The 14,554-nt window shown below is 39.8% G+C and overlaps 1 protein-coding gene across 1 annotated transcript in view; it reads left to right on the forward strand.

Annotated features, from left to right (window-relative positions):
• aadac (arylacetamide deacetylase) overlaps positions 1-12,382 on the forward strand; it is a 25,434-nt gene extending 13,052 nt beyond the window's left edge. The window contains exons 4-6 of the mRNA XM_016505515.1: positions 6,991-7,162; positions 10,496-11,519; positions 12,362-12,382. Coding sequence (XP_016361001.1) covers positions 6,991-7,162; positions 10,496-11,116 — 793 coding nt within the window. The 3' untranslated portion in view covers positions 11,117-11,519; positions 12,362-12,382. The remainder of the gene's footprint in view (positions 1-6,990; positions 7,163-10,495; positions 11,520-12,361) is intronic.
• Positions 12,383-14,554: the final 2,172 nt, after the last annotated feature.

Consider the following 14,554-nt stretch of genomic DNA (forward strand, 5'->3'; position numbering starts at 1 on the left):
GTGCCCAAACTCGGTCCTGGAGGGCCGGTGTCCTGCAGAGTTTAGCTCCAACCCCAATTAAACACACCTGAACCAGCGAATCAAGCTCTTACTAGGCATACTAGAAACTTGAAGGCAGGTGTGTTGAGGCAAGTTGGAGCTAAACTCTGCGGGACACCGGCCCTCCAGGACCGAGTTTGGGCACCCCTGATCTAGTGTGTGCATTCAGAGGATTATAAGGCTAAAAATCGTTTGAAACTGTCTTCATGTCTGTAGTCTCCCATGGTTTTAAAATCGGTTAAGATTTGAAAATCGTCTATTGTGCCGCCAGCTTAAGTCTTATTTGATCTAGCCAGTCAGACTAGTGCAGTGTTGCACACTATGGCACTTCTGTAGGCCTATCAAGCTGATGTCCTGAAGGACATGGATGAGGGATCTGGTTCGACCACCGAGGCGGTCAAAGAGATTTGTTGTGTGATGGGTCTGGCACTTCAGGCTCTAAGAGCATGGTATACGCTATTGGTAGCTCCATGGCAAGTATGGTTGGGATGGAGAGACATTTGTGGCTAAACCATGTGGCTTGGTCATTTTTGAGCAAGATGCTAACGGTCTAATCAGATTCAATGATCTATGCTAAGCTACAGCTAAAAGTGCTACCGCCAGACCCGGAGATTGGCTGAATGGATTCGAAAAAGGTAAAACTCAACTGTTTAACTCTAGGGGAGTTGGAAAATGAGCCTATTTTAAAAAATAGTGGAGTGTTAAGGGATAACAGCGTGTAACTGAATATAAATTTAAGACGTTCCTTAAATTTACAGAATAAAGAAATGACAGTAACAGGTTAATGTTTTCAGAGTGAATGTGTGTGTTCATGCAGAACATTCCTCTCATCTGTTAATACGGAGTTTGTGTTTTTCTTTATTATCTTCATTTTTAGTGTAGGGATTTAAACTGTCCTTTGTCCATTTGTCTATTTAAACTCTCCATTTAAACTGTGCTTTATAACTCTTTTTGCACATAATGTATAGCATAGATATAGATATGTTCACCATACAGTATGTTTATAGCATTCCGTTGGCACATCTGTTTGAAGGAGAGCATTGGGCAGCATGTGGAGTATTGTATTTTGTCAAAAAAATAAGGCTGTTTATCCGATTAATCGAAAAATTAATCGGCCAACTAATTGATTATCAAAAAATCATTAGTTGCAGCCCTGTTACAGTCTTTTTCCCATCAGCTCTTTGGTACATTGGAGAAAGAAAGATTGCACAGGATTGTGATAGCACTGAAAATTTGCACTTACCACTTAAGGTGGTATAAATCAGATCAGTTGTTTCTTTGTTTTGGTGGTCAAGCACACTCTACCAGGAGTGTCCCAGATAGCAACATTCCTGAGGCCCAGATCAGGCCCACACCTGACACTTTCATCTGGCTCACATACTGCGTGAAATGATGGCACTTGGGCGGTCTGCTCCTGTTTGCCAACTTTGGGCCACAGGCAAGCCATAGAAAGGCCCAATGTCAGCCATGAATAAACCAAATAAAGCAGAACTGGCCCAAATCTGGGCCACATTGATTTTAATTCTGGCCCAGATCTAACACCTTGATCCGGCCCACATACTGTGAAGAATGATGGCACTTGTTAATTTAATGAGATAATTAAGTGACTAATTAAATGATGATTTTGCATAAGTGCTGAACACCTGCTGTTAACAAGCAGCATCATTGAAGAAAAGAGAAACACAAGAACTACAACTGACTTCAGCCACAGCCTTGGATGGAATTAACTGAAAAAAAAAAAGTGGCGCACTCTGCTAAGCCTCTGGCCCTGAATCCCTAAGGTTCTCGGTTCGAATCCAGGGTGGCTAATGTTATTTATGGGGAAGTCGTGGCCTAATGGTTAGAGAGTCGGACTCGTAACCCAAAGGTTGCGGGTTCGAGTCTCGTACCAGCAGGGATTGTAGGTGGGGGGAGTGAATGTACAGTGCTCTCTCCCACCTTCAATACCACGACTGAGGTGCCCTTGAGCAAGGCACCGGACCCCCAACTGCTCCCCGGGCGCTGCAGCATAAATGGCTGCCCACTGCTCCGGGTGTGTGTTCACGGTGTGTGTGTGTTCACTGCTGTGTGTGTGCACTTTGGATGGGATAAATGCAGAGCACTAATTCCAAGTATGGGTCCCCATACTTGGCCACATGTCACTTTCACTTCACTTCACTTCACTTCAAACAGCATCACCAGCTTCACTCCTTACTAACCAGACTGACTTTATTTTTATGTCTACAGAATATCTTGAGAATTAACAGAGGTTTAGATGTTGATGTTTAATTGGTCAAGAAAAGAAAAAACACACACCAGCATGCATTGCAGCATGAAGCATTTTGTTGATTGTCACCATTGCTGAGATTCATATGCTGGTGCTTGATGTCTGTGTGTGTCTAAATAGGACAGGAGTTCATTTTTGTAATGCATTAAGTAGATTAGAAATGTATTCACAATAACTGTTAAAGCAACACTTTGCTTGCATGCTGTAGTTTCACAGGGTTAGTAAAGCAATGCCTAAACATACTGTATAAAAAAAATAAAAAAAAGTTATTTTGAATGTTTTCAGGTCAGCTCCTGATGGCTCATCACATAAAACAGCTAATAGCTTCACAACACCACATGCATTGCTGCAGAGAGAGATCTAACACAGCAAGTCAAGGGTCAAGAGCCCAACTAAAGCAAACACTAATATCCATGATGGTGGCATCGTTTTAACCAATAAAACATCAAAATGTAATCCTCTGTAAGTCTCAATAACAACAGGTGTTCATCACTAATGCACAATCATCATTTAATTAGTCACTTAATTATCTCATTAACTTTAACTCTTTGAGGATTTGGGATTTAACTTGAAAGGAATGACTTGGTCCCACCTCTGCTGAAAAACTGTGCTAATTAGCAAATGCAGGTGATTGGAACTGATCCAGCCCAGATCCAACAACTTGCTCCGGCCCGCATACTGTTTAGGATGATGGCATTTGGGTAGACCACTCCTGTTTGCCAGATTTGGGCCTCATGTAAGCCTTAGCATTGCCACATGTCAGCCAAGCAAATAAACCAAAATTGGCCCTAATGTGGGCCACAGCTGATTTTTATTCTAAAGCCTGAGACACACTAGATGATTTTCAAATCTTAACCGATTTTAAAACCATGGGAGACTACAGACATGAAGACAGTTTCAAATGATTTTTAGCCTTATAATCCTCTGAACGCACACACTAGACGATTCGACCAGACCTCAAGACCACACACTTGATGATTGTAGGAACGATTTCACAGTGACACGAGATCTCACGGAGACTCTCGAGATCAAACGTGACTAGAGAAGAAAAACAAATAGAGGACAATCAACGTTGTCAGCTGGCTCTCCTGGCACGTGTTCTGTTTCACAGTGAAAAATAAAGTATAACAAAGAATATGGGTGATGTTATCTGCTTTCATAGCATGTTTGTGGCTGCCACGTTTCAGCTATAGAAGCACACAACATCCGGTAGGTGACGCTTGCTCGCTCTCATTGGCTATCACGGGTATCACGTCAGAGGCAGCCCGATCATGTTTGATATTTACATTTGAGTTCGGCGACGCTCCGTCTCGATCGGGAGCAGAAAAATAATCATAATAACACCAGACAATAGAGGATTTTTTGGACAAAAAATCGGGCCACACCCCCTATCGTTCGGGGGTGCAAATCGGCCTTAAAATCGGGCTTAAAATCCTCTAGTGTGTAGCCAGCTTAATCCTGGTCTTCCCCACATTCCTCATGTGGCCCCCATGCTGCATGGAACAGTGGCATTTTGGCAGTGGTTCACAAGCAGGCCACTGCACAGCCACATTTTAGCTAATAATGAACCAAATAAACATTATCTGGGCCACACTACGCCTTAAGTGAGTTGTGCATCAACAATAATCAACATACTGTAAAGATAAATTTAAAAATGTCCTCCCTAAATGTTCAAAAAAGTTCCAGAAATGTGTCCTACTTGGTAAAATCATCCCAACCCAAGTTTTGCACAAGCAGCTATTCAAATGTCACAGATAAATATTCAAAGACACATTCCAAGACTTTAAAAACAGTTCTTAACAAATTTGAACCTAAATGCTTCTCACCCAGACTCAGACGAAAGGTTATATACCATAACTCTTTAATCCAACAAGGGTAAATCCAAACACAATGTAGCACAGCAATAAAGTATAACAAAGAATATGGGTGATGTTATCTGCTTTCATAGCATGTTTGTGGCTGCCACGTTTCAGCTATAGAAGCACACAACATCCGGTAGGTGACGCTTGCTCGCTCTCATTGGCTATCACGGGTATCACGTCAGAGGCAGCCCGATCATGTTTGATATTTACATTTGAGTTCGGCGACGCTCCGTCTCGATCGGGAGCAGAAAAATAATCATAATAACACCAGACAATAGAGGATTTTTTGGACAAAAAATCGGGCCACACCCCCTATCGTTCGGGGGTGCAAATCGGCCTTAAAATCGGGCTTAAAATCCTCTAGTGTGTAGCCAGCTTAATCCTGGTCTTCCCCACATTCCTCATGTGGCCCCCATGCTGCATGGAACAGTGGCATTTTGGCAGTGGTTCACAAGCAGGCCACTGCACAGCCACATTTTAGCTAATAATGAACCAAATAAACATTATCTGGGCCACACTACGCCTTAAGTGAGTTGTGCATCAACAATAATCAACATACTGTAAAGATAAATTTTAAAATGTCCTCCCTAAATGTTCAAAAAAGTTCCAGAAATGTGTCCTACTTGGTAAAATCATCCCAACCCAAGTTTTGCACAAGCAGCTATTCAAATGTCACAGATAAATATTCAAAGACACATTCCAAGACTTTAAAAACAGTTCTTAACAAATTTGAACCTAAATGCTTCTCACCCAGACTCAGACGAAAGGTTATATACCATAACTCTTTAATCCAACAAGGGTAAATCCAAACACAATGTAGCACAGCAACATTCAAGACATGTAGACGTAACACCAGACAAACGCAAAGTGAACATAAGTACTCAGACCAAACAAGGATAATTAACTAGGCACACCTGAACAGAATAATACAATCAACACAACAAGGGAAATGGTGCAAAAAGAAAACAAAGTCCAAATTAACAAAAACTGTGACAGAGCGATCATTATAGTGCACTTCTGTTTTCATGCTGCACAGTACACATATAAAAAACTGCCATCAAAAGCATGTATCAAAAAATAAATTACTGGGTATGTAGCCTTCTTAAGACTCATATCCAGATCACCCTGCATCACTTAACTGTGTTGCATCCTACTAAAAGTAGCCAAATTCTATTAGGCCATATTTACAATTTCAAACATCCATTTCAATAAACCAATGTCAAGTGCTACATACAAACCAGAAGTGGCCTTCATCTGTTTTATAATATATGGGGCATATTTGCCATGTCAAATGTGGGACAAGTTAGCCAATTATTACTGATTAGCCAATGCCGACTATGCCATATATTTACCAAAACTGGCCCAGATACATTTTAGGATAACTGGGCCACATTTGTGGCATCATATGCGGGCCACTTTAGGCTCACAGCCACATTAGCCGGTGCTTACTGTGCCACATCTTTGCCAAAACTGGCCCAGATACATTTTAGGATAACTGGGCCACATTTGTGGCATCATATGCGGGCCACTTTAGGCTCACAGCCACATTAGCCGGTGCTTACTGTGCCACATCTTTGCCAAAACTGGCCCAGATACATTTTAGGATAACTGGGCCACATTTGTGGCATCATATGCGGGCCACTTTAGGCTCACAGCCACATTAGCCGGTGCTTACTGTGCCACATCTTTGCCAAAACTGGCCCAGATACATTTTAGGATAACTGGGCCACATTTGTGGCATCATATGCGGGCCACTTTAGGCTCACAGCCACATTAGCCGGTGCTTACTGTGCCACATCTTTGCCAAAACTGGCCCAGATACGTTTTAATATACCTGGGCCGCATTTGCTGAAACATATGTGGACCACATTTGGTTTACACCCTGATTTGCCTTTGTCGATAATGCCACATTTTTTCCAAAGGTGGCCCACATTTGGTTGGCACTAATTGGGCCATAATCACTGTTTACCACATGGGCCACTTTAGGGTCACATTCAGATGACACATTGCTGTGAACACCACGTCTTTGCCTACAAAGGCCCACATGTGATTTGATACATTTGGGCCATTTTTACTGTTTTACATATGGGCCACTTCAGGCTTACATCCATTTTGTCCGGGCCATAAGAAGGCTAGCAGTGCCATATCATTGGCTTAAGTGGCCCACATCCGCATGCTATCTAGGGTGGCATTATCTCAGGCACTATCTAAAGGAGCATCTTTAGAAGATATTTGTGTCAGGCAGGATGGGCTTTCTTCCTTCTTTGAACTTTGAGAAACAATGGTGTGGGTGCTATCTTATGAGTCACTGCACAGCTCATCGCAATCTAGTGGGACGATCCCCCTCACAGACCCAGTCCATTTTAAAAAATAAAATAAAACCATTCGAAGAGCTTGTTCAGCCTATTGGGTTTTTAAGCTGTTCTCCACTAATTTAAGTAATAATAATGCTGGTTAATGCTAACTTTGCTACCTTTGCTGGGTTCGTGAGGGATCTTGCATTCAGTAACGTTTGACTCAGAAAAGTAAAAGTAAAGATAGTGATGAGTAATACAATAAAGAGGCTTTGGGGCTTGTGATGGAAAGTGAAACAGTGTATTGGAGCTTGCAAACTAACAACAAACACAGAACAAGTTCAGATTCTGTTGCAGACATTATGCTATTTTTTGACCTTCCTTTTAATTTAATAAAAAACACATTAAAACTGTCATGCTGTTTGTGCTAACTATCTGTGGACAACCGTGCTATTCAAAACAGTAGGTTTTATTCTGACAGAAAAATAGAATTAAGAAGAACAATACCAACATAATTTGCTCTGTGCAGGTATCGTCTTGCCCCAGTTTATCATTTTCCTGCCCAGTTTGAGGATGTGTACCGTGTGGTGAAGTTCATCTTTCATGCTGATGTTCTGAAGGGCTACCATATCAATCCAGAACGGATTGCTGTGTCAGGAGACAGTGCAGGAGGCAACCTTGCAGCTGCAGTGGCTCAGCAGGTAAGATGTGGAAAATTATACATGAATGACTACAGTACGATTTACAATTGGACTCCAAAATAATCAATGCATTTTATCTATAAATGTTGTGCTTTATACCTTTAGTTACCTACTGTACATAATATGTTTTCATCACATTTTTGTTTCCATCTACACAATCATCACAGTATAACACCAAGTCATTTACACTTCAGGGATATCAATCTGTTCAGTTAGGAAGCATAAAGTCATTTACACTTCAGGGATATCAATCTGTGAATCAGTTTCTCCTGCTTTGGTGCAGATGAAAGTGACAACAGGTGCACTGGAGAGACAACAGCAAGACAACCTCCTAAAAAGGAATGGTCTTGCAGGTGGTGGCCACAGACAACTGCTCTATCTTTATCTTTCGTTACTGATTTGTCTCTAGAGGTCCTTCTCACTACTTGTAGCATGAGGCAGTACATACAGTCCAATCAGGTTGCACAGGTAGCCCAGCTCCTCCACAATGGCACTTCAGGTTTGGTGTGTCTCCTATATACCGGGAGATGGACTGTTACACGAGGAGAGCTGAACAGGGCCATAGAAGGGCAACAACCCAGCAGCAGGCTCCTGCAAGGAGGAAAACTTTCAGAGCCCTCTAAAATGCCCCCAGCAGGTAAGGCATGAGAGCACCGTACAACTTGATTGGCATTTGCCAGAGAACACCAGAATTGTCAGGTCCACCATTTGCACCCCATTCTCTTCGTGGATGAGAGTAGGTTCACACGGAGCGTGTGACAGACGTGAAAGAGTTTGGAGATGCCATGGAGAACGTTCTGCTGCCTGCAACATCATCCAGCATGACCGTTTTGACGGTGGGTCACTGACAAGTGTTGGGCAAGTTACTCTGAAAGTGTAATCAAATTACTGATTACTCCTTTTAAAAGTAATCACGTTACTATTCTGATTACTTTATTTCAAAAGTAATTAGTAATTAGTTACATTACTAGTTACGTTACTTTTTTCTCCATGAAATTTATGAAATCCCAGCATACATGCTGCCGATAAATATTTGTTATTAAAGCGTCAACATTCATAGAACAGTTATTTTTAACTAAAGCAAGCGGCTGCTGCGTGCATGGTTTGGCATGACAGAATGCCAGCAAAGAGCGCTGTATTTATAATCTCTAAAAGACATCTCAGTTCATCGCAATCTCACAAATCAACACAATAAATATATGCATAATGAATCTTTCATAATGTCTACAATTCGTGTGTTTTAATGAGAGGATTCATGAACACGCAAATTTCAGCACTGCATTGCTCAACGATGCAAACACGTGCTATAGCCTAAATAGAAACTCTGCATACGCTTGCACCTGTTAATCGTTTATATTTTATATTAGTTCAGGTTGCTTTTGTGCAATAGATGAATAACAATTTATTTGTTTAGATATTTCATGTTTAGATATTTCTATTTTGCGGGAGTCCCGTGAATCATTTTATTCTCCCGCATCCCGCACACACACGAGTCTCTGCACTCGCCTATCAAGTCTTCTCCCGTGCCGCGCTCTGTTGCGTCGGGTCTCGTGGGAGCAGGTCTCTAATCCACTGGCACTTGACTCGACAGTGCGTGTGCTACATCCTTTTTACAATCTCTAGATTATAAAACACTGCATTCTGTCAGCAATGTAACGCGGCAGTAACGTATAGAGACCTCGGCCTGTAACTATACTCTAATTACTATTTTGATAATTATAACGCGTTAAATTACTCCGTTACTAAACAAGTAATCAAATTAAAGTAACGCGTTACTAAGTAATGCATTACTGCTCAACACTGGTCATTGATGGTCTGGGGAGGAATATCTTGGAGGGATCTTACACTGGTGCAGTGGGCCCTGGGTTCCTCCTGGTGCAGGACAATGCCCGGCCTGATGTGGCCAGAGTATGTAGGCACTTTCTGGATGATGACGTGACGTGACGTGACATGTGGCCAAGTATGGTGACCCATACTCGGAATTAGTGCTCTGCATTTACCCATCCAAAGTGCACACACACAGCAGTGAACACACACACACCGTGAACACACACCCGGAGCAGTGGGCAGCCATTTATGCTGCGGCGCCCGGGGAGCAGTTGGGGGTTCGGTGCCTTGCTCAAGGGCACCTCAGTCGTGGTATTGAAGGTGGGAGAGAGCGCTGTACATTCACTCCCCCCACCTACAATCCCTGCCGGTACAAGACTCGAACCCACAACCTTTGGGTTATGAGTCCGACTCTCTAACCATTAGGCCACAACCCCAATGATGTAGGTATTGATGCTGTTGACTGGCACTCATGTTCCCCAGACCTCAATTCAATTAAGAACCAGCTTACGAAGCTGCCAAGTAGCACCACAGACTGTCCAGGAGCTCACTGATGTCCTGATCCAGGTCTGGCAGGAGATCCCCCAGGACACCATCCATCATCTCATCAGAAACATGCCTAGACATTGTCAGGAGTGCATACAGGCACATGGGGGCCATATACACTACTGATCACATTATGAGTTGCTTTGATATAATTCATGCACGTTCAATCAGCCTGGAATTTCAATTTTTTACTTTGATTTTCAGTGTGATTTAATCTAGCCCTCAGTGGGCTGATGATTTTGGTTTCCATTGTCACATAATTTTGTTGTCATCGAATTATTAGACAATGTATACAAGTAACGAGTTTTAACTATATTTTGTTAATCAAGACCCAATTTGTGATTTAAGTGCTCCCTTATTTATTTTATGATTAGTGTTATGGTTATAGCAATATACTGTATAATAATACTAGGTAACTAATTGCACACCAGTTTCACATTTTAAACTTTCTTCAGCAGTGCTTAAATTCTAAGTGGTCAAAAATAGCTTTATGAAGTTTGCCTTTATTTTAATAAATAATATGTTTATATGTGACCATGGACCACAAAACCAGTCATAAGGGTCAATTTTGTGAAATTGAGATTTATACATCAATATACAATATTTGGCCGAGATACAACTATTTGAAAATCTGGAATCTGAGGGTGCACAAAAATCTAAATATTGAGAAAAATGGCCTTTAAAGTTGTCCAAATGAAGTTCTAAGCAATGCATATTGCTAATCAAAAATTACGTTTTGATATATTTACGGTAGGAAATATACAAAATATCTTCATGGAACATGATCTTGACTTAATATCCTAATGATTTTTTGCATAAAAGAAAAATCAATAATTTTGCCCCCACACCATGTATTATTGGCTATTGCTACAAATATACCCCAGCGACTTAACACTGCTTTTGTGGTCCAGAGTCACATATTATCATATGTATAATTGCATTTTTTTTATGTATACTCAGTTGCAGAAGGACCCAGAACAGCATATCCAGCTAAAGGCCCAAGCTCTAATCTACCCTGTCCTGCAAGCCTTGGATCTGAACACTCCCTCCTACCAGCAGAACCAGCACATGCCTATACTGCCCCGCACACTGATGGTGAGGTTTTGGAGTGAGTACTTCACCAGCGACAAGTCGTTTTTGAGAGCCATGATGGCAAACAGACACAATAACCATGAATCAGCTGCTTTGCTTAAGTTTGTCAATTGGAGTTCATATTTACCCGATTCATATCACCAAACATACAACTACAGTGCTCCATCCGTGGTCACCGGAAAAAGTTCAGTGCACTCTATTGGTCCTCATCACTTGCTTGCAGATCCACGAGCCTCGCCATTGCTGGTGCCTGACACAGCCTTGCATTTACTGCCTAAGGCGTATGTGTTGACCTGCGAATATGATGTACTGCGGGATGACGGCTTGATGTATGTCACACGTTTGCGTAATGCTGGAGTTGATGTCACACATGAACATTATCCCGGTGGATTTCATGGTGCACTAATGTTCATTACGTGGCCCACAGACTTTGATATTGGACACAGGATGATGGACAACTTTGTATCATGGCTTAAGCAAAATCTATAAAAATTAATGTAGAATGCAGCAGTGCTTTATGCATCAGTTTTGGCTGACTGGTTCATAAGTTTTGTCTTATTTATTTCATTGGTTTTGTTTCTTTCCTGTTGTTTACAGTGCACCACTTTTTATCTTAAAAAGGGCACACTTTTGATTGTATTAATCCAATATGGTACAAACATTCCTATTATGACCAAACCTGGTCTTAAGAAACACTGGTCTGTATTATTTTCTAATCCGTTAACTATGTATATGTTACTAATGAAGTTGTTCAACAAGTTAACATGACATTAATAGTGTTTTATTTTATTTTACGATTATTTTTATTTCAGCCTATTGCAATTATCACTGACTGCTTGATGTTTTGAAAGGTTTGGTTTGATATGCAGTAAACTGTCTGATGAAGTTCCGGGTTCAAAGTAAGATCAAGTCCTCAGTAGGTACAAGTAATTTGCTTCTGAGAACTGAGAAATGGCATGACACCATGACTTGAGGCTGCAGTTATTTTGCTCTTCCTAAATAAATTAAAGTGCCTCACTGAAAGATTGAAAAATGGTATGGAGCAATCATTTTGCAGAACCATGATGGCAAACAAACACAATATCCCTGAATCAATTGCTTTTCTTATACACAGATCAATGAACAAGAAGTTAGTTTATTAACTTAGTTACTTACTGTATGTTCCGGGGGGGGGACGGGACATAAGAGAAGAAACACATTTCTTCTCTGCCGATTAAAATAATTCCAAAAGAAATGAAACATCAAGCATTTCTAAATCACAAAGCAGTTCACAGTCCGAAAGCCATAAAGACAAAATAAACAATTAAAATTAATGGTTATTTTCATCTATTCAACCAAAATTTGTGCAGCCAAAAGCATTAATGACAAATTTAAAATAGTTTAGGCAATAATGCATATATATACACACACACACAGAGTTGTGCTCATAAGTTTACATACCCCTTGCAGAATGTGCAAAATGTTACTAATTTAAACAAAATAAGAGGGATCATGAAAATTGCATGTTATTTTTGATTAAGTACTGTCCAGAATAAGCTATTTCATATAACAGATGTTTACACAGGGGTGCCCAAACTCAGTCCTGGAGGGCCAGTGTCTTGCAGAGTTTAGATCCAACTTGCCTCAACACACATGCTACAAGGTTTCTAGTATGTCTAGTAAGAGCTTGATTAGTTGGTTCAGGTGTGTCTGATCGGGGTTGGAGCAAAACTCTGCAGGACACTGGCCCTCCAGGACCGAGTTTAGGCACCCCTGTGTTTACATATACGCCACAAGACAAAATAACTGAATTTATAAAAAATGACCCCGTTCAAAAGTTTACATACCCTTGAATCTTAATACCGTGTGTTGTTTCCTGGATGATCCACGACTGTTTTTATATTTTGTGTTAGTTGTTCATGAGTCCCTTGTTGGTCCTGAGCAGTTCAACTGCCTGCTGTTCTTCAGAAAAACCCCCAGCTCCTGCACATTCTTTGGTTTTCCAGCATCTTCTGCATATTTGAACCCTTTCCAACAGTGACTGTATAATTTTGAGATCCATCTCATTTAACAACGGAGGGACTCATGCATAACTATTACAAAAGGTGAAAACATTTACTGATGCTCAAGAAGGACACACAATGCATTAAGAGCTGTGGGGTGTAAACATTTGAACAGGATGGTGTAAATTCTTCTCATTTTGTTTAATGATCATTTTTTCATTTAGTACTGGACTTCAGAAGCTACATAAATACTTACATGTTTCCCAGAAGACAAAGTAAGTACAATTTACCCTGATCATCCCATTTAAAAGTTTACACCCCCAGCACAACTGTATATATATATATATATATACACACACACACAGGCCACTTTTTTATTTTATAAATTTTTTTATTGGAATATACAAAATACAATGAAAGAGCAATATTAATAAATCTATACATTCCTTTTTTCTATTAACAACTACTAAGGGTGGACACAAACATAAACAGTCACAACCCTCAGTAAACCCAAACCCCACCCACCCCATAGGAGGAGAATAAAACTTAAGTACATTTTCAATAAAGAAATAAATAAATAAAATTACAAAAAAAAATTACAATTATACAGAATTAAATATAACAGAAAAAATGAACAAGAGACTACACAGAACAATTAAAATTAAATTAACAATTAAAAATACATATTACAAATCTGATAGAAAGGCAACAGTAACTCAAATAACCGCTCGTTACAACTAAGGTATGCAGCATACCATCTCTGAACGCACAACACGTCGAACCCTGAAGCAGATGGGCTACAGCAGCAGAATATATATATATACACACACACACAGGCCACTTTTTTATTTTATAAATTTTTTTATTGGAATATACAAAATACAATGAAAGAGCAATATTAATAAATCTATACATTCCTTTTTTCTATTAACAACTACTAAGGGTGGACACAAACATAAACAGTCACAACCCTCAGTAAACCCAAACCCCACCCACCCCATAGGAGGAGAATAAAACTTAAGTACATTTTCAATAAAGAAATAAATAAATAAAATTACAAAAAAAAATTACAATTATACAGAATTAAATATAACAGAAAAAATGAACAAGAGACTACACAGAACAATTAAAATTAAATTAACAATTAAAAATACATATTACAAATCAGTAAATATAAGTGGTGTATTTTTGACAAAGTCAAGTAGAGGACCCCAGTTTTTATAAAATTTGTCAGTGGAACCTCTTAAAGCAAACTTAATTTTTTCAATATATAGAAAAGACAACAAATCTTCTAGCCATGAAAAAGTGGGAGGAGATTTAGAAGACTTCCAAAAAAAAGTGTAGTGAAATTAGTCTGCGAGCTATCAATAAGGCAAAGGCAAGAACATTAACATACTTTGTGTATTTCTTCAAATCCGATGGGAGACCAAAAATAGCAATTAGGGGGCATGGTTCAAGGGAAATATTGAAAACTTTAGAAAAAGTATCAAAAAAGGAATACCAAAAATCTTCCAGCTTTGAATAAGAAAAAAACATATGGGTATGATCAGCAGGAGCCAGAGAACACCTATTGCAAGTGGCATCCACCCTGAGTATTGTTGCTGGCCATGTCCATCTCTTTATGACTACAATATAGTAGTATTTCTTTGTTTTATATTTCAAAATGTGCTTTTATTGCCTTTTACTTTAGTAAGCTAGGTGTGCAATAAACAATATTAGCAATGAAAAATAATTAAAATAATTAAATCTCTCATTCACTAATTGTTTGGATGGATGAAAATATAAATTTTCAGTATTAGCCTTTTATCACGCCCCAGCTCTTAATGCATTGTGCTGCCTTCTTGAGCATCAGTAAATGCTTTCAACTTTTGTAATAGTTGTGTATGTGTCACGGAACTGCTGGAGGAGCGAGGAGACGTAGGAGAATTTTACAAATTTTAATAAT

The sequence above is a fragment of the Sinocyclocheilus anshuiensis genome, unplaced genomic scaffold (genome assembly GCF_001515605.1).
Source record: "Sinocyclocheilus anshuiensis isolate Anshui unplaced genomic scaffold, SAMN03320099.WGS_v1.1 scaffold482, whole genome shotgun sequence".
Lineage (NCBI taxonomy): Eukaryota > Metazoa > Chordata > Actinopteri > Cypriniformes > Cyprinidae > Sinocyclocheilus > Sinocyclocheilus anshuiensis.